We start from the raw sequence: 19,766 nt of genomic DNA, 5'->3' as shown, positions 1-19,766 counted from the left end.
ACAAAGGAAGAGGTGAGGAGGTCCGGGTATTGGAGCCTAGAGCTATGCCAGTCTGTAGCAGGGAATTCAGAGCTGTCCCCAGAGGGTAGCCTGGGATCTGACAGAGGAAAATGAGAAGAGGAAAAGGGACATGTTCCTGTCTGCCAGGCAGTATGTGGGCAATGTTGGAATACAGGTAGGCTAGGGTGCGACCTAGCTGCTGAGAGAAAGCCCAGAGCAATTCCTTTTCTTCTTATACCGTGTACTCAACCAAGTGTTAGGTCCGCCATAGCAGGAACCAAAGAGTTGCTTTGTGGCGTGAATGGTGGGTGCCTGCAATGCCCTTATTAGGACGTTCTAGGCAGAAGTAGGAGAGGCAGGTGTTTGAGCTACCAACCATAGCTGTAAGCTGGCCAGCCTGGGCTACATGAAACCCTTTCTCAACAATAGCAACATAAATGGTTCTTTGCTTTGCCTGTCGAGGTGTGTGTGGGTAAGTACAACAGGGAATAGGGGAACTTAGGGCTATGGGTCTCCAGGGCGTCCTGCCTTCCTCACTTACTACAGAGGAAAAGAGAGGACTCAGCCAGAATGCTGGTCAGGACGCTGGCTCACTGCCTGATAGGCCCCTGGTTTCTGTGCCCGTGTTTATGTTAAACTTCTTTCTCCCTCCCTGTCCTCTTCCTTGCGTTTCTTTTTATTTTTATTATTATTATTATTATTATTATTATTATTATTATTATTATTATTATTAATTTCAAGGCAGGGTGTAGGCTCAATTTTCTTAACAACTATATTTTATTATGAACTTACTAAAGGAGCCTACCTCCCTTACAACCCGACGAACCCAAACAATAGGAAAAGGAGATAAAGAACATGATAATAAAACTTCAAGAATATTAGTTCCAACGAACGATTCTCTTGGCGTAGTCAGCAGGACCTCAGCAATCCAGCAATCCTACCAGAGTTGTTGCTGGAACCTGGAGCAACTGGAACCTGAAGCCTCAGCTGGAGTCCAAAGCCTTGAAGCCTTCCCTGGAGCAGTTCGAGAAGTGCAGGGACGAACAGCCGAAACAATGCCAAGTCCTCTTTCTCCAGCCTTTTGTTTTGGGCTCATATATATCTATCTCCTCTCAGAGTCTCTACTAGGATGTTTTCATGGGCTGGAGAGATGGTTCAGTGGTTAAGAGCACCGCCTGCTCTTCCAAAGGTCCTGAGTTCAATTCCCAGCAACCACATGGTGGCTCACAACCATCTGTAATGTGATCTGGCACCCTCTTCTGCAAGTACATGCAAGCTGAGTATTGTATACATAATAATAAATAAATAAATCTTTAAAAAAAAAAAAAAAAAAAAAAAAGGATGTTTTCAGCCGCAACATCCAAGCTCCTCCACTAAGTGGATAAACATCCTGCTCTCTCACTAGTCTGTTCCCAATCCTGCACTTGGGATCAACACAAAAACATGTTTCTCTCTCCTACAACAGGGTTTCTCTGTGTAGCCCTGGCGGTCTTGGACTCACTTTGTAGACCAGAATGGCCTCGAACTCACATCGGTCCACCTGCCTCTGCCTCCAGAGTGCTGGGATTAAAGGCATGGGCATATCTGGCTCCTTGCATTTCTTGATATAAAATCTCACTCCGTAGTCAGCCTGTCCTGGAACTCACTGTGTAGACCAGGCTGGCCTCAAACTCACAGAGCTCTGCCTGCTTCTGCCTCCTGAGTGATGGGTTAAAGGCATGCACCATCATGCCCAGCTTGAACTCACTATGTATTCCATCTTGGCCTCAAAGTCTAGGCAGTCCTGCTACCTCTGGGGTGCTGGGATTGTGGGTGTGCACCACCACAGCTGACAGGTTTTTTGTTTTTGTTTTTTTCCATTAAGAGACTTCTAGTTCTTCATACAATGAGTCTGTTTCCACCTACCTCAGGCAGAAAACACAGGGAACAAACTGAGGCAAGGCTGGGACAGGTCATAATAAACTAATAAATAGTAAGCTGCTAAGTCTCATAATCCTCCTGCCTCAGCCTCCCACGTACCAGGGACACAGATATAAGAAACAAGGAGGAAATACTGGGGTATAGGGAAATATGTGAATGTTTTGGGGGCCCTTAAGGGATTTGTTCTGAGCTAGGCCTTGGGAGTCACTCTGCTATAGCCATAGATCAGCTTGATGTCAGTGGAAACAACTTCCTTCTCTTTCTCCTTTATTATCTCCTCCTCATTCCTCCTCTCTACTTCTTTCTTCCTCCTCCTCTTCCCCTTTTCCTTCTCTTCCTTCCTTTCATCTTTTTTCCTCCCTCCTTTCTCCTTCCTCCTCCTCCTCTTCCTTTTTTCTTTCTCCTCTTTTCTTCCTCCTCCTCCTTTTCCCTCTTCCTCTTTCTTCCCCCTTCTTCCTCTCCTTTTTCCACTTCCCCTTCTCCCCATCCTCCTCCACTTCCTCTTCCTCCTCCCCTCTCCAGGAGAGACACATATTGAGTCCAGAGGGCCAGGCACCTTAGGACCCAGTATTTGAAGGCATAAGAGGACCATGCCACTGAGATGTCTCAAGAAAACAAGTTGAAAGTTGGGTGTGGTGGTACATGCCTATGATCCCAGCCCTCAGGAGGTTGAGTCAAGATTGCAAAGAAGAAAAAAGAAGAGGAGGAGAAGGAAGAAGAGGAGGAGGAGGAAAAGGAAGAAGAAGAGGAGGAAGCAGCAGCAGCCAGAACTCTGGGAGGTAGAGGCAGATGGATCTCTGTGAGTTCAAAACCAGCCTGGTCTACATATGGGAAAAGGGGAGGCCTGGGAATGGAATGCACTACTCCCACCTCTATCAGGTCAGGTGCAGTTTCTAAAGCGATTAGGATGTCACCCTCCTCTGGACCAGGTGGGAATAGTATAAAATCTCATTCTAGTAGCACCTGCCCTAGGGAGCTTGGCCCCTTTAGAGATGCTCTGAACATAAGACTCCAATGCTTTGTGAGAATACCTTGACTTACTCACTGAGCAAACACCTGTCAAGTAGCTGCAATGCACCAGACATTGTGCTAGCTGCCAAGGATATAGGAACAAATGGCCCTCTTACTGGGAGTGATTATTGTTTGGCACTTTTCTGGAAGATAATCACAGAGGAGCCAACCACCAGGAAACTGGCCATAGGACGTTACAGGGCTTCCTTTGCTGTTACCAGTGGGTTGTCAGGGGAACCTATGAATCTTGGTCTCAGTTTCTTCATGTGTTTTCCAACATTCTCAGGTGGTCACTCTGATGTTTCTCTCTGCCCAGGGCATTCTAGAAAGAGGGCTGATGGGAACCTGGACCCAACCTCAATTGTAGGGTGGGGAAGAGCAGGCCTGGGAGAGGCAATGTACAGGATGCTTTCCTTGCCAGTCCCAACTTCTGACACTTCTCCTTGGCTCTAGGTGTGGGGGGTGCTCTGTGTATTCAGATGATAAATTCTGGACCCCAAAATCTGGCTGCAGCCCAGAGGAAGGCATTCTCATGTACATTAAACAATGTTGTATAAATGTTGCTTCCTAATCATCTCTGATTGGTTAATTAAAAAAAAAAATGGCTGGACAGCTTTTAACTGGGCAGAAGAGTGGTAGGCAGAGCCCCTGTTCCTGGGGCTTGGAGTGTCAGGTAGGGACAGAAGCAGGGAGAAGGAGGAAGATGATGGAGAGAAAGGACATGGCCTGATGGAGAAACAGCACAGACAGGACCAATATTGGCAGGTATCTTCAGGCATATGGCTGGGAAGTAGCCAGACTATATAGAAATTAGCGTAAAGCAGCCTTGCTTGGTGGCGCACGCCTGTAATCCCAGCACCCAGGAGGCAGAGGCAGGCAGATCGCTGTGAGTGTGAGGCCAGCCTGGTCTACAAAGGGAGTCCTGGACAGCCAGGGCCACACAGAGAAACCCTGTCTCGGCGTGGGGGGTGAGGTGGGGGAAGCTTATTGAACAAAGCAATAGATGTCTGTCTCAATCATTTGGGAGCTAGCTGGGTTAGAAAAACCTGCCAAATTAATAAATTTTCTATAATATCTAGGTTTCTTCTTTTTTCCCCCCCAGCAATCTGCCCCATACCAATAGCTTAGTCTATGTGACAATATTCTGGAATAGTCATAATGAATGATATAGCGGGGCTGACCCTCCGTAATCTGTCACTCCTGTCTAAAATTAATAAAATGTGTCACCATGCCTGTGTATGCGCATTTACAGAAGTCTCTCCTGATACACTAGGACCAGGTTTGCTGTTCTTCTAGGAGCCTGCATTCTTAGGTGTATCCTAGTGGACAGCGACTTGGAGGTGATGACCTTCTGGAGGGCCCAAGGTCAGAGACTCAGTATCCCCCACGCACATTAGTGATGTGCTGGGTCTGCCTAAAGCAAGCACTCACCAGGGGACTTCCTTGCCTCTCCCTGTCAAAACAGGCAATGTGGGCCTCAACTAAAACACTGTTTATGCAGGTATCACCTCCACTTGGGGGCCTGCTGATGGGAGCATTAGAGTCAGACTGAAGTAGGAAGGGGGGCGGGGGGCGGGGGGCAAGCTGCCATTGGCCCAGGGTCCCAGAGGCTAGGGCTCACTGCAGGTGAGTTTAAGCCGCCTAGCGTCACCTGACTTAAGTGTCACAATTTACCTCCCTTAAGAGCTGGTGGGAGGTGCAAGCCCTCAAGGTGCCGGGCAGAGCAGCTGCTCCAACCCAGTAGTTAGTGCTCACCTTCCTGTCGCGCGCCTACAAGCGCTGCCGATACCCGGACTCGGAACGCATCAGATCCCATACAACACACCTACGCTTAACGCCAACGGGCCAGCTACACACTGTGCAGCAGGGTTTCTAGAACCCAACAGATGGGAAGCCTGGGTTCCTGCTGCTGCGGGCGCCCGCATCAGCGAGTTCGCACTACCCTGTGCTGGAATCAGAGAGTCCGGGCTGGGCCGGGGCGTGGTGGCGCACGCCTTTAATATCCCAGCACTCGGGAGGCAGAGGCAGGAGAATCACTGTGAGTTTGGCTTAATCCTTTCCCCTCCTTTCTTCTTGGTTTATCTGCTGTCAAGTGAACGCTAACTGAACAGGGTTGAGCTCCTAACTCCACTTTTGGTAAGTGCTGCATCAGGCGGAGGTAAAAGGGCATCCACACGTAGGTAGGTCTCAGGAAGGCTTCCCCAGAGAAGCTGGATGGTGAAGGGTAACGGGTGAACTCAATGGAGACAAACTCGCACTTCCGGACCAGACTTCAATGTAGTTATGGAAGAACAGGATGTTGTTGAAGTCTTTATAATTTCCGGCTTGAGTTCTAATGTTCTTGGCAGTGTTATAGGTGGTGGAGTAAGCTGGAAGGCCAGAGGTAGCAACAAGGAAGGGGAGCGAGGCCTCCAGAAGAGTTTCCAAGCCAGCCAGACTGGCTATGTAGCTTGATTTTTTTTTTTTTTTTTTTTCTTGAGACAGGGTTTCTCTGTGTAGCCTTGGCTGTCCTGGCCTCACTTTGAAGACCAGGCTGGTCTCGAACTCACAGAGATCCACCTGCCTCTGCCTCCCAAGTGCTGGGGTTAAAGGCGTGTGCCACCACCCCCTGGCAACCTTAAATTTTTATCAGTCTAGCCTCCTCTTCCTTACTGTTGGGATTTCAGGCATGTGGTGATGGGGATTGATTCTAGTGCCAAACACTGGCAATTTAGCTATAGCCGTTTTGGTGGCTGTGCTGGGATTAAAGGCATGGGCCACCACACCAAGCTCATTATCCACTGTGTCATAGAGAAATGGGCTATCCCTACAGAGTAAGAGGTTGTTAGAGGAGTCCTGAACTAAACGTGCTGCCTCTGGCCCTTGGCTGTCTTGGGTACAGAGCAGGCTGGGGTTCCCAGATTTGCTTGTGCCCCAGTGCTACCCTAGGCCAAGAAACTACTTTCAGTTCCACCCAGCAGGCACTGGGGCAGGCCTTGAAAGTGGACCCTTCTACAAATGATGATCCTTGTAGCTCCCAGTACAGGCCAAGGGAACCCAGTGTCAGCCTTTGGTCCTTGAGATGACGCAAAATAAATAAAAATAAAATAAAATAAAATTCCGCCAAGTTTGTGGCTTCCGGGGTCCAAAGAACCTTCTGAATCCCCTGCTTATTGACACGAGGCAGACTTCCACACAGCCTTTACCATTTCTGTAGAGGACGACTCTAGCTCTTTGCTGCTTAGCCAACATGGTGGCAAAGTATAAAAGAGCCTCACCACTGTGGAAAGCCCTTTACAGATCTCACCCACGCAGGACAGGATTGCTAGAAATCAGCTATACTCAGTCCCTGGCCTCCTGCTCCACACATGGTAAGCAAAGGAACTGTGCCTAGGTCACAAGAAAGCTGTCACTAGGGCTAGGCAGCACTTTAGGCACCTGCTGACCTCACACCGGGTCAGGGAAGGACCACCATGAGAACGCTGTGAGAGAGACGAGGACAGCCGCTCGGTAAGGGGTTGCAGAACATGAAATGGGGTTGAGGGTGAAGGAGTTCTTTGGGACTTTTTAGGGGTGCAACTGAGGATGCAAGCTTTGGACTAAATCTGATCCCTTGTTAAAATGTCATCAACTTTATTTACAAATGTATTTACAGTTTGAGTGACAAGTCAGGACTTCACAGAAAAAAAAACTTTCTCTGTGCCTGTCAGAAACCAGACAACAGATCTACAGACACTTTGACTCTTACTTCCCAGAACTGAAGAAATGTAGAACACAGCCTTGGGTGCTACGTCCTTCAACACTGGAGTGAGGCTGGGGTGCTGGGAGGGAACACTGAGGATATTCACCAGCAAAAGAAAAACGGAGCCACTGGGAACCGTTTGTGGGACAAGGCTAGTGTCTTATGCCTGGCTGAGATCTTGGCTTAGCAGTCCTGCCTCAGCTGAGCCTGCAGGTGATGACGCTGACAAGAACACCAGCAGCCAGGTCAGTGGAGGGTTAACTTTTGGTCGTCTTTGGTGGGCTCTGGCCTCTCAGCAGCTGCAGGTGGAGAGTGGCAAAGGGGCTACAGTGTGTGGCAGTTTTAATAAAAATTTTATTACACAGCCATGATGTCATTGACACTTGCCGAAATCCAAATGATACTAGATACAGATCTATATGTGGGGCATGGATTCTATGCATTTATGTCCTTTAAACAATAAAAAAAAAAAAGTCCAAGTCTGACATGATAGGAGAGGTCCCAGCAGCTCCAGGACTTTGCTAGAGTGCAGGCGGCATTCAACAGTCTGTGATCCCATACTTACACAAGTCTATAAAGAGCTTCAGTCAGTGGACTCTGCGAGTATGTATGATTGCAATGAGTCCATCACTGCTCCTTTGTCCAACTCTGTGCCTCAGCTACCATAAAGCCGGGCCACAGCCACATTTCCCAATTCTACAGTCACAATACTTCTTTGAAACCTTCTGTTGCTGCTTTTTAAGAAGCAAAAATGTAGGGGGCTGGAGAGATGGCTCAGTGGTTAAGAGCACTACCTGCTTTTCCAAAGAACCTGGGTTCAATTCCCAGCACTCACATGGCAGCTCACAACTGTCTGTAACTCCAAGATCTGACACCCTCACATCAATAAGCATAAATTAAAATTAAATAAAATTCTTTTTTTAAAAAAGTAAAAATGTAAACTAAGATAAAGCAACACCGAGGCTTTACTCAACCAGAAGAGCCATTAAGTCCATTTTTGTTTAAATACTAGTTAATTCCATGATTTCCTATCAATCCTTCCTTATACAAAAGTCAGTGAAGTAAAGAGCAGACAGCTCGAGTCCTCCTCACTGTGTGGAGATCAGCAGCTCTTGGCTGTTTCTTTAGCTTAGTGCTTGGTGGAGACCATCAGCTGTACCTTGTTCTGAAAAGATTTGTTAGATGCCACTTTTATTTACAGTTGGAGCTTTACACCTGAGAATGATTTTCACGCAGTCAGCTTATCTCTTTTCAAACATTTCTTAACATACACACCTCTTTGCTGGCTTCACCCTAGCTGCACAACAATATATATAGATACAGATGCTGACCACACATATATGCACACACAGACACACACAGGCACGCACGGGCACGCACGCGCCACTGCACATGCTGGTAACATTTGCAACCTACATCTTTTTGTGTTTGCTCTCCACATTCATGGTGAATTATTTCTTTAAAAAACAGAACAGAGTGTTATTCTTGCCAGACATCAAAGAGAGTCACTAGGAGAGACAGGTACACTGGGTGGGGACGAGATGTGCTATGCTAAGTCCAGCAGCCACAGGCTGTGCCTGTGGAATGAGCAGACACTTTGGCTGCCCTCCCTGGGACTTGCCATGAGCTTCTTGCCTACCTGCCAGGACTCAACCTGGGGGGCAAGTGGGCTAGATGGGAGTTTCCAGAGGGGGAGGGCAGTGCTGGGGTAGAGGGGGAGGGAAGTCACACAGCTACAGCAGTCAGGCCTGTTTAGTAAGAAGAATCACATTTAATCAGTTTCTTTCTTGCAGTTTCAGATGCTCAAGTACAGCTCAAAAAAATCTGAAACAGCTATAGACCCATGACAGACTGATACAAAGAGTACTGCATTTTAAAAAATGATAAAAAATCCATACACACACACACACACAAACACACACACACACACACACACACGCGCGCGCGTGCGCGCACACACACATGCATGCTCTCTCTCTTAGATCAGACCTCCTCCCTCCCCATAAATGTACACACTTTTTGGAAACTAAACTGGTTTTGAAAAATCCCTCTTCCGAGCTGGGTGTGATGGTGCACGCCTTTAATCCCAGCACTCGGGAGGCAGAGGCAGGCGGATTGCTGTGAGTTTGAGGCCAGCCTGGTCTACAAAGCTACTCCAGGACAGCCAAGACTAACACAGAGAAACCCTGTCTCGGGGGGGGGGGGGGATGGGGACGGGGACAAAAACACAAAACAAAAAACAAAAAAAAAGAAAGAAAACCCTCTTCCATGGACACAGGAAGAAGAGAAAGCTGAGAGGAAAGAGGATTGCAGACACCCAGTCCCCACACTCTCTGCAAGGGTTAGATACCAAATGTTCCATGGTCTGACCCAAGGCAGTGTGAAGAGGACACTGAAGTGCTGCCACTATTGCCACCTTGGGCTCCAGCAAGAATCCCAGCTCCATGGTAATACTGAACGTGCAGAGTGGCCAAACTGTGCTGTTAGAAACCAAAAGTGGGTGGGGAGGGCAAACACAAATCTAAAGACATGGAAAAATCCCCAGCCAATCCAGATCCCCCTGGGGTTGGGCCTGGGGGGCTGGTGGGAGATGGTGTAGACAAGAGGGGTCTATACAGTAAATGGTTTATATTACAATGACTGGCAGTTTAGAGTCTCTTCCCAGCTCCGCTGCTGCTCCAGCCCAAAGTGGGCAAATCAGAGGAAAAGAGGGAAGGTGGGACGATGACAGGGCATGCAGGGTTGGAAGCAGCAGGCTGGGAGTGCTCAAATAAGCCCCCGTCGTTTTTTGTAGTCTTCTAAGTTAAGAGATCTCCTTGGAGCTCCGTCCTTGGCTGGTGGGGCCTTGGAAGTGATGGCCAAAGCTTTTGACTCTGGAAAAGAAGAACAAATTGGTAAACTAAGGACCTGTACAGATCTGATTTATTTATTTATTTATTTATTTATTTTTGGTTTTTCCAGACAGGATTTCTCTGTGTAGCCTTGGCTGTCCTGGACTCGCTTTGTAGACCAGGCTGGCCTCGAACTCACAGCAATCCTCCTGCCTCTGCCTCCCGAGCGCTGGGATTAAAGGCGTACGCCACCACGCCCGGCTCCAGATCTGATTTTTGGCTTCACTTCTTCAGAAAGTCTTACTGAAAAAAAAAAAAAAAGAAAAAAAAAAAAAAAAAAAAAAAAAAAAAAAAAAAAAAGAAAGAAAAGAAAAAGAAAGTCTTACTGAACAAAGCTTGCTCTTTTCAAGACCAACCTGTGGCCTATTTGACCTTGGCTCTATGGATCAGGAGACACTGGCACCTCCATTTGTTTCTTCTTCTTCTTCTTCTTCTTTTTTTTTTTTTTTTAAAGTTTTTTTGAGGCATGATTTCTCTGTGTAGCCTTGGCTGTCCTGGAATTCAGTGATCTGCCTGCCTCTGGCTCCTGAGTGCTGGGATTACAGGTGTGCCCCACCATACTCAGCTCTTTTGTTCCTTCTCCATAGTCGAGCTGAGAGAGCCACAACCCTGTCTGGTCCTTCCCTCCCTCTAAGCCCCAACACACACACCTGAGCTTGGAACCTGTAAGTCAATCTTCACATCAAAGTCATGTACTTTGAACAAATCTTCTGAGAGGTCACTGGCTGACTTAGAATTCAAATCTTTATCCTTTCCCTGACCCTGTAATGAGAAAAGGGGGAAAAAAAAAATCCCATAAAACGTAATAAATAAATGCAAACAGAGGGGCTGGAAGGCTGACTCAGAGGTTAAGAGCACTTTTAGAGGACCTGGATTCAATTACTAGCACCCACAAGATGGTTCACAATCATCTATAACTCCAGTTCCAGGGGATTGGAAACCTTCTGACCTCTGTGGACACCAGGCACATCGTGTGGTAGATATATACAAATGCAGACAAAACATTAGTACATGTAACATAAAATAAAATGCAAATAGATACAAGAAACAGTAGCCACTGATGGTCAAAGCTCTTGCTCAAGATCATGTGATTTTCATAAGCTCCCCATCTCTTTCAGTGTACACACATTTGCTATAGAGATGAAGGAATGAATATTTTTTTAAGTTTATTTACTATTATTGTTATGTTGTTGAATGTGACGTGTCCCGGGCCGTGGGACAAATCGAATCAGGGTTCACCTGAAAGAGGGAGTGGGGATTGAAAGTAGGATAACGAATCAAGTCAGGAAATCTCTGATAAAGACTCTCCTTAATGCCGACAAGTAAGACATTTTTTTTTATGTATACAGTGTTATGCCTGCAGGCCAGAAGAGGGCACCAGATCTTATTATAGATGGTTGTGAGCCACCATGTGGTTGCTGGGAATTGAACTCAGGACCTCTGGAAGAGCAGCCACTGTTCTTAACCGCTGAGCCATCTCTCCAGCCCCCATGGAATGAATATTTTATTTCAAGATGCTAACAAAGAATTTACTGTGGCTGCTGCAGCTGGGATATCTCCTATTTTGCACCCAGAGGGGTTTTCTGTATTTCCTTTTTCTTCTTCCTATATTCTGTTTCAAAAAAAACAAAAGGTTAGGGGAATGGCTGAGTATTGGAAAAAATTTGAGTGAAAATGGAGGGGCATGAGAAACAAAAAATAGCTGGAACAGGAAAACAAAAAGGGCCACTCTACCCGTTCTTTTCTGAAAAGATTGCAGAATTGGCAACTGGGAAGCGTGCAGGTGAAGTGGAAGCACCTGGGACGAACAAAAAGGCTCAGCTCCGATGACTGAGCAACAAAGTGGAGTTTCTCACATGAGGAAAGAGGGAAAGAAACTGCACTGGAGGGTGGTAAGGCCAGAGAAAGGCTGAAAAGGTGGAAGGACAATCTGATGAGAGAAATAGTTAATCTCAAACCAACCATGCTGCCGGATTGGGGAGGGGGTGTTCCGGGGTTATGAGGTTACCATTGCCAGCTCTCCCAGTAGTCACACAGCATTTGCTTGCTAAAAGTTATGACAAGCTAGGATGGCTTACTGTAGAAATGATAGATCTAAGACGTTTAAAGAGGACATGATTTCATATGGGGGATGCACTCCCCTTATGTAAAACAAATTCTAAATAACTGGGCTACTCAAAATAGAATTATCCCCAAGACTAGAAGGGAGTGGTGACAGCTATATTAGAGTTGCAATGGTAACATGGTGGAGGAAAGAAGCCATGACTGCTGAACAGTGAAACAGAGCGAGGGAATGAATATAGTAAAAGATTAGTTGCTGGGTGATGGGCAGTTCTCATACACAAGAACAGATTAAACAAACACACAAAACAAAACAAAACAAAACAAAACAAAACAAGAACAGATTCAATTTGATGACAATACTAAAGAACAATGTCACTTAGCGACTTTAAGAGCTTCGGACAAAGTTGAGGAGCCCAGAAAAAGGTCCATTTAATTTACAAAGATTATACATGGCTCTGGAGAAGCTTTTGCTGATTTTTACAAAGACTAGTTTTAGCTGTGAACAAAGCTGTATCAGACCCTGACACAAGACAGGTATTGACAAAGATCTTAGTGTTTGAAAATGAGACTACCAGATGTGGTGTCGCACGCCTTTAATGCCAGCACTCGGGAGGCAGATGGATCCCTGTGAGTTTGAGACCAGCCTGGTCTACAAAGCGAGTCCAGGACAGCCAAGGCTACACAGAGAAACCCTGTCTCAAAAAACCAAAAAGAAAGGAAGGAAGGAAGGAAGGAAGAAAATGCGAATACTGGGGATGGAGAGATGGCTCAGTGGTTAAGAGCACTGTCTGCTCTTCCAAAGGACCTGGGTTCAATTCCCAGCACCCACATGGCAGCTCACACCTGTTTGTAACTCCAGTACCAAGGGATCTGACATATTCATACTAATGCACATTAAAAAAAATGAGAACACTAATGTAAAAAAGTTATTAGACTATTCTGCCCTTAATGGACAAGTGGATAAGGGATACAATCAATATTGGTTCTAACGTGTATCGTGTGACTACTACAGGTCAAGCTACAGCTAGTGGTCTCCGATATCAAACACATGGTGCTTCAATGCAGGAAGCATGATCACTTGCAAAGAGACTGTGGCTAAGCAACTAGAGGTCTCAGGTCTCAAAATGCTCCATGCTTTAATTGTGGGAAATTTGGACATTTGCAACAGAATTGTGAACAAGGCATCTCTAAGGACAATGGGTTTTGTAAATATAAACCAGAAAGAAGGCCTAGGCTTCCAGGGGAGTGCAGGTGATGTGACAAGGGTTGTCACTGGACCAATGAATGTTGGGCCAAGAGAGATATCCAAGGCAATTTTTTACCACTGGGAAATGGCCTTGGGGCCCTGGCTTGAGGCCCCGAAGCAAAAATTACAAGTTGTTTCAGATAAGAGCAGCTGAGAGTCATCAGGTTATAGAAAAAAGAAAAGTGGAATTAAATCTGCCTGTATACTATAAGGATGTTTTAATATCAGAATGGAAGTCAGCGAAAGTTTTGTGTTAGGAACACAGACTTGCTTAGATTTCCACAGGCAATGAAAAGCTGTGAGTACCACCAAAACTTATAAAGATTAGAATTGAACAGGAGCGTTCTCCTGAAAACCTTGGTCACTGACCTGAAAAACGCTTATTTCTTTTTTTTTAATTTTTTTATTTTTAAAATTTTATGTGCATTGCTATTTTGTCTGCATGTATGTCAGTGTGAGGGTGTCAGATCTTGGAGTTATAGACAGTTGTGAGCTGCCATGTGGGTGCTAGGAATTGAACCCAGGTCCTTTGGAAGAACAGTCAGTGCTCTCAACCGCTGAGCCATCTCTCCAGCTTATTTCATTGAAAATGTCTCTGCTCCTAATTTCCTGCTACATCTAGCATAATTCATTGCTTAAAATAGAAGGGAGGAAATGTAGTGACAATATTGAAATTCAGGTTTCTTTCTTTTTCTTTTTTGGTTTTTCTAGACAGGGTTTTCCTGTGTAGCCTTGGCTGTGCTGGACTTGCTTTGTAGACCAGGCTAGCCTCGAACTCACAGAGATCCACTTGCCTCTGCCTCCTGAGTGCTGGGATTACAGGTGTGCACCACCATACCCAACTGAATTCGGGTTTCTTGAAAAAACAAAAACAAAACATAGAAATATTATAAGAATATGTTTTCATTTTAATCTCAGGTGTATGGGTTGGAGAGATGGCTCAGTGGTTAAGAGCACTGGCTGCTCTTCCAGAGGTCCTGAGGTCAATTCCCAGCAATTACATGGTGGTTCATAACAATCTATAATGAGATCTGGTGCCCTCTTCTGGTGGACAGGCACACATGCAGGCAGAACATTAATCCCTGGTGTGGGGATATGGGGCTGCTTCTGACTATCTGCAGTAGCTGAGTATGACTTGACTTATATGATTTTACCAGCTGCAGATAGTTTCTGTGACTGTGGTGTTTGGAATTCTGGGGACTTTTCAGAGGGTACATAAATTCTAGGGCCCCGAGAGGTAAGGTGGGTTGTTGGTGGCTATTGGTCATGGTTTGTTAAGTAGTTGTGTGCAAAAAAAAAAACAAAAACAAAAAAAAAAGGAAGAAGAAGAAATTAGGTATACTTAAGATGAAGATCAAACTTGTCCTAATGAACTCAATCAGAAAGTAGTCTAATGATAATGTCACTCTCTTTCTGACCCCTGACTTTATTCAGGGATCTCTTTCCTTTCCTCTCTATTCTTTTTCTTTTGAAAGGAAGGAAGGAAGGGAGGGATGAAGGGTAGATGAAGAACTCACAAAGTAGTTAACATTAGCTACACACATGTGCAACATATATATGGATGTCAGACAATGACCTTGGGCGGGATCCTCAGAAAGCTACTTCTTTCTTTGCAGACAAGATCTCTCATTGGCCTTGAGCTCACCAGTTAGGCTAGGCTAGCTGCCCAGGAATCTTCTGCCTCCTCATCACTGTGATCACAGACATAATCTACCATGCTAGGCCCTTTAAAGACACGTTCTGGGGATCAAACTCAAGTCTTAAATAAAAAAATTTACATTTAGTCTATGTGCATTAATCAGACTCCTTGGAACTGAAGCTACAGACAGTTGTGAGCTGCCATGTGGGTGTTTGGAATTGAACCCGGGTCCTTTGGAAGAGTAGACAGTGCTCTTAACCACTGAACCATCTCTCCACCCCCAAGTCTTCATGTTTTTGATTCAAAAATTTATTCATTGAGTCATTTCCCTAGCTTCCCACCCCTTGATAGACACCTTTTCCTTTAAAATAAATAAATAAATAAAATATACATGCGCGCGCACACATACACATATTTTACTTTTTCCCCCCCTTCAAGACAGGATTTCTCTTGTAGTCCTGGCTGTCCTGGACTCATTTTGTAGACCAAGCTGGCCTTGAACTCATAGAGATCCAGCTGTCTCTGCCTCTGAGTGCTGGGATTAAAGGCATGTGCTTTTAAATTATGCCCCCCCTCCCCGTGGTATTTGTGGGTGGAACTCAGTGTCTTGAGCTTGCCAGGCACTCCTTCTCCAACTGAGCTACCATCTCCAGCTCTAAGGCCCTTTCTTCTCTCAAGGAGACCAGGAGAGGCCATCAATAAAGAAGCCTTCTCTACTGAAGTTCTAGGCTTCAAAGTGAAAAAGAGAAGGAAGTCTTGACTGTGGCATATGAGTGGAAAGGGTGGGCCTAAGACAACAGGCTCCTTTCTGACTCAAGATTCTGAGTCATTAATGGGTTAGTCAGGGAAACATCTGACTGCAGTATTATGGGCACAAGCCACCTGCTGGGTATGTTGCATTAGGTGGGCACTCTACCAACTGAGCCATGTGCCCAGCTCCTATTTATTTCCTATTTCTTTGAAACAGGGTCTCATATAACTCAGACTGGCCGCCTGCCTCATTTCTTTACCTCCTAAGTACTTGGTTTACAGTCAAGTGCCCCCACATCTGTAATGCTAAGCACCTGGAGGAAGTAAAGGCAGGAGGGTCTCTGCAAGTTCAAGCCCAGCCACAAGCTAAGGAGTAAGACTGTTTCGGGGAACAGAAAAACAAACCAAACAATGTGCCTCTCCTGTGTTACCATTTTTGTCTTCCCTTTTTGTCTGATCTTTACTTATTATCTGCTCCTTCTTATTACCCTGTAAAGTCCACAGGACACAGTTCTCTACGTAAGAAATGTGCTGCCGAAGTCCAGAAGGAAACGGCCTGAAGATACAGCCAAGGTCTCATTAAAAAGTATAGCACTCGGGAAGCTCATATAGTTCAGTGAGTAAGGCATTTGACCTTTGAGCCTAAAGGTTTAAGGTTCAAATCAGGGGCTCGAGAGATGGCTCACTGGTTAGGAGCACTGGCTGCTCTTCCAGGACCAGGGTTCATTTCCTAGCACCCAGACGGCAGTTCACAACTATCTTTAACTCCAGTTCCAGGGGATACAGACGTCACATAGACACACGCAGGCAAAACACCAATTCACATAAAATAAAAATTATTATTTTTTTAAAACATACCATTAAGTATGAGTGGCTATACTTATAAGTAGCTGAAGAAAGGACTGCAGGCACTTCTCCACAACCCTGCATGTATAAGCATCAGGCCTATACAAGTCAGGGAGGCCTGCTGAGCTCCTAGCCAACAGCCCAGCTCCAAAGCCTCAGGGTGGTACTATACTTGCCTTATTCATTTCCTTTGGAGCATCTGGTAAAACACCAGAACCGTATTTCGCATTTAACTGGGCCAAAATGGCAGCCTGAACAGCTGGGTCTCTGGACTGGGAGAGAAAATATATGTTATATATTATTTTAAAGATGACTTAACATTCAGAGTCCCATGCCAGAGTTTTTCCCATTTACTCCCATAAACATCTCAAGTACTACAGGGCATCCATTAGCAACTCAGGGATGTTTCCCTCAAGTCAGCAAAAGAACATAATTAAAACCTTTAAAACAGCTCAGCTAGGCCCTCATGCTAACCAACATAAAGGCCGTGGACTCTCCACTATGAAACTCCAAAACCCACAATGCTTCAGCATCTAAAATTTTGTGCACAATCATGGTGCCACATGTAGAAAATTCTACATCTGATCTTATGTACTGTCAAAGGCAGGTACTAATGTTATGATTTAAAAACCCTTCAAGTGATATATTCAAAACACATTAAAAACAAACGCATTTCTTCTATAGACCTGGGTCTCATCACCAAGATATCTCAATATATACAACAAATATTTCCAAGTCTTAAAGCGCCCAGGTTCTGAAGGCTTCTTGTCCCAAGCACTGTGGATCAGGGATACTCATCCTAAGCTACTATCTGTTGGCTGAAAACGCACCCTGGTACAGAGTTAAACGCCTATGTTTTCACTACCTGTATGCCCTACAGCTAGATAAAGAAGGAAGAAGCCAGACCTAAGCTCCAGGCAAGCATATCCCAGCTAGAAAAACATTATTTTTAACTTCTTTATTAATTTCCTAATGGAATTCATTTTATGTCCCAGAATCTAGGTCCCAGCTAAAAAACATCCTCTTCAGGCACTCACATTGGAAACGATGGTGGGTTTGCACTGCCGCCTGGTAAAGGGATCCATCTGCTGGTTTTTCATGTTGTGACTTTCAGCCTAAGACAGAAAGTATGCATTAGGCCTCCTCCCCTCCTCTCACTCATCCTAAGCTTACATATAAATAACAGTTTGCAAGGAACTAGAAAAAAAATTCAAAAGCTGCCTGTCCTTTTCAGTGATAAAGCACTTGCCTACCACCTGGGATCAAGGCTGAGCACTGCAGAACAAGAACAAAACAACCCAACAGAATAGATGCTGGAGCAACCACCAGCACCCCCACCCCCACACCGCGTAGGTACAGGAGAAGGAACCAAACCTCCCCCCAACCCAAGTAGATACTGGCACAACAATCAAACACCCTCAAACAGAATAGATACAGGAGCATCTAAACACCCCCACGCTCCACCCTGTAAAACACATACAGGCACAACAGCCACAAATGGATAAACATGAACCGAGGGGCGAAATAGGCCAGAAGACTGCTACTTTCTATCACAGGTTATAAATGCTGTGAGAGGATGTGAGGCAGCACACACATGCCAATTCAATCATTTAAAGTAGATATTTGGTAACATACAAAAAAGATTTTTTGTTTAGGTTAATATTGTGTTATCTGTGGGGAAGTGCATGCCTGCCATGATGTGTGAGTGGAGGTCAAAGGACAATTCTGTAGATTCGGTTCTCTCCTCCCACCCCTATGTGGGTTCTAGGACTTACAATCAGGGTACCAAGTTTACATGCATGCACTTTTACCTGCTAAGCCATCTCACCAGCCCTAATTGTTTTGAAACAGGGTCTTATAAAACCTTGAACAGCAGAGGCAGGTGGATCTCTGTGAGTTCGAGGCCAGCCTGGTCTACAAGGCTACACAGAGAAACAAAACAAACAAAAAAACCCAAACAAACAAAAACAAAACAAAACAAAACCCAAAAAAACCTTGAACAGCAATGTAGCTAAAAGGCTGGCTTGGATCTACTTGACCTTGATCCCCAGAGGCTGGTTTTACAGGTGTGGCCATCATGCTGGAACCCCTACCATTTTTACTAGAACTTTCCTTCAGCAATCCATGTGAAGTCTAAAACTCACCACCAGAGCCTTCTCAGACTCCACAATGTTCCATTCCCGATTCCGCTGGTTGATGTAGCTACAAAGGAAGAGGGATCAGTCAGTGGGCTATGAGAAGGGTGGGGTAGCACAGATCCTCAGCACCCCAGAGATCTGTCGGGTCTGTGTGGCACTAAAAGGACAAGGCTACAGGCTGGCCAAGGACAGGCTCAGTGACACACCTGATAGCAGATATGTTCTTGGTCCGCTGGCGGTCCAGGGCTTCTGCCCTCTCCTCCAGCTCATTTAGCTGGTCTTGGATTTGTTTGGCTTTGTCCTGATCTCCCAGGTCCTCAGCCATGGCCTGAACACAGAAACATGGCTGTTACTGTACAGCACAGGTAAGGCACCTCATGTAATGAGCCAATGGCAGGAAATGTGAAGAAACCATGGAAAAAGTACTTGACAAGGTGTCTTTTTTCTTACAGTAGGAACACCTACCTTCTCATTAATTACTGGGCTCTGGGCCCCAGATGGTAATGATGCCACATTGCCCTTTAAGAATATAGGCCCGCATGGCCAGGCGTGGTGGCGCAATCCTTTAATCCCAGCACTGAGGAGGCAGAGGCAGGTGGGTCTCTGTGAGTTCCAGGCTACCCTGGTCTACAAAGGAAGTCCAGGACAGCCAGAGCTACACAGAGAAACCCTATCTTGAAAAAAACAACAACAAAAAGAAGAGGAGGAGGCAGAGGAGAAAAGAACAGAATAGAAGCCCACACAGCCAGGCCCATCCTGTCCTGTTGGATGGAACGGGAAACCACCTGCCATAGTGGGGTTCACAGTACGAACAAAGCAAAGGCATAGAACACTAAGGAAGACGGGAAAACAAGACTGACTGCATGTACAGGAAGGAAAGATGCCCTGTTTTGCTTCTCACAGAGCCCAGGATGTTCTCGCCACCCTGCTATCGCTGACTCGGCAGCAGAGGATGAACAGGTGACTGTGATTTCTTCATCTTAACAAGACAGCCAGACAAAGGGGCTTGTAAGTCCTTACCTTTTCCTTTAGCAGCTGTGTCTTTTTCATAGCATAGTTTGGTGGGGCTTTCCTGAATCTTTCTTTCTCTTTTACAATCTGTACCAGAGAGAAGACACAAGCAGTGAGGTGTTCCTAAACTACTTTTGTGGACAGCTAAGGGAGCCCCTTTTGGAGGCAGACTGCTCGGTCAACGAGACTGTTCATCCTACAGCAGTGCCACGGCCCAGAGGTGATCAAATTCCTTTCAAAGGACACTGTGCTCCTTCCAGGGTCACAGAGATTCTAGGATACTCTGAAGGACCATGCACCAATAAATAGCAGCAGCAGCACAAAGACGTGGAACTGTAAGGCTAGCCACTGTCCAAGAGAACAGAGATTCAAGGCTTTGTTTGTTTGTTTGTTTTTGGCTTTTTGAGACAGGGCTTCTCTATGTAACAGTTCTGGCTGTCCTAGACTCATTTTGTAGAACAGGCTGGTCTCGAACTCACAGCGATCCACCTGCCTCTGCCTCCCTAGTGCTGGGATTACAGGTGTGCAC

The 19,766-nt window shown here is 45.7% G+C and overlaps 1 protein-coding gene across 1 annotated transcript in view; it reads right to left on the bottom strand.

The window, feature by feature from the left end:
- Positions 1–8,877: 8,877 nt before the first annotated feature.
- The window catches only part of Rtf1 (RTF1 homolog, Paf1/RNA polymerase II complex component), a 66,793-nt gene continuing 55,904 nt past the window's right edge, over positions 8,878–19,766 (bottom strand). The window contains exons 12-18 of the mRNA XM_051144422.1: positions 19,247–19,324; positions 18,433–18,554; positions 18,233–18,290; positions 17,126–17,203; positions 16,265–16,360; positions 10,194–10,305; positions 8,878–9,525 (exon numbers count right to left, since the gene is read on the bottom strand). Coding sequence (XP_051000379.1) covers positions 9,419–9,525; positions 10,194–10,305; positions 16,265–16,360; positions 17,126–17,203; positions 18,233–18,290; positions 18,433–18,554; positions 19,247–19,324 — 651 coding nt within the window. The 3' untranslated portion in view covers positions 8,878–9,418. The remainder of the gene's footprint in view (positions 9,526–10,193; positions 10,306–16,264; positions 16,361–17,125; positions 17,204–18,232; positions 18,291–18,432; positions 18,555–19,246; positions 19,325–19,766) is intronic.

Source organism: Acomys russatus, chromosome 4 (genome assembly GCF_903995435.1).
Source record: "Acomys russatus chromosome 4, mAcoRus1.1, whole genome shotgun sequence".
Lineage (NCBI taxonomy): Eukaryota > Metazoa > Chordata > Mammalia > Rodentia > Muridae > Acomys > Acomys russatus.
This window is presented reverse-complemented; position numbering and strand designations above follow the sequence as displayed.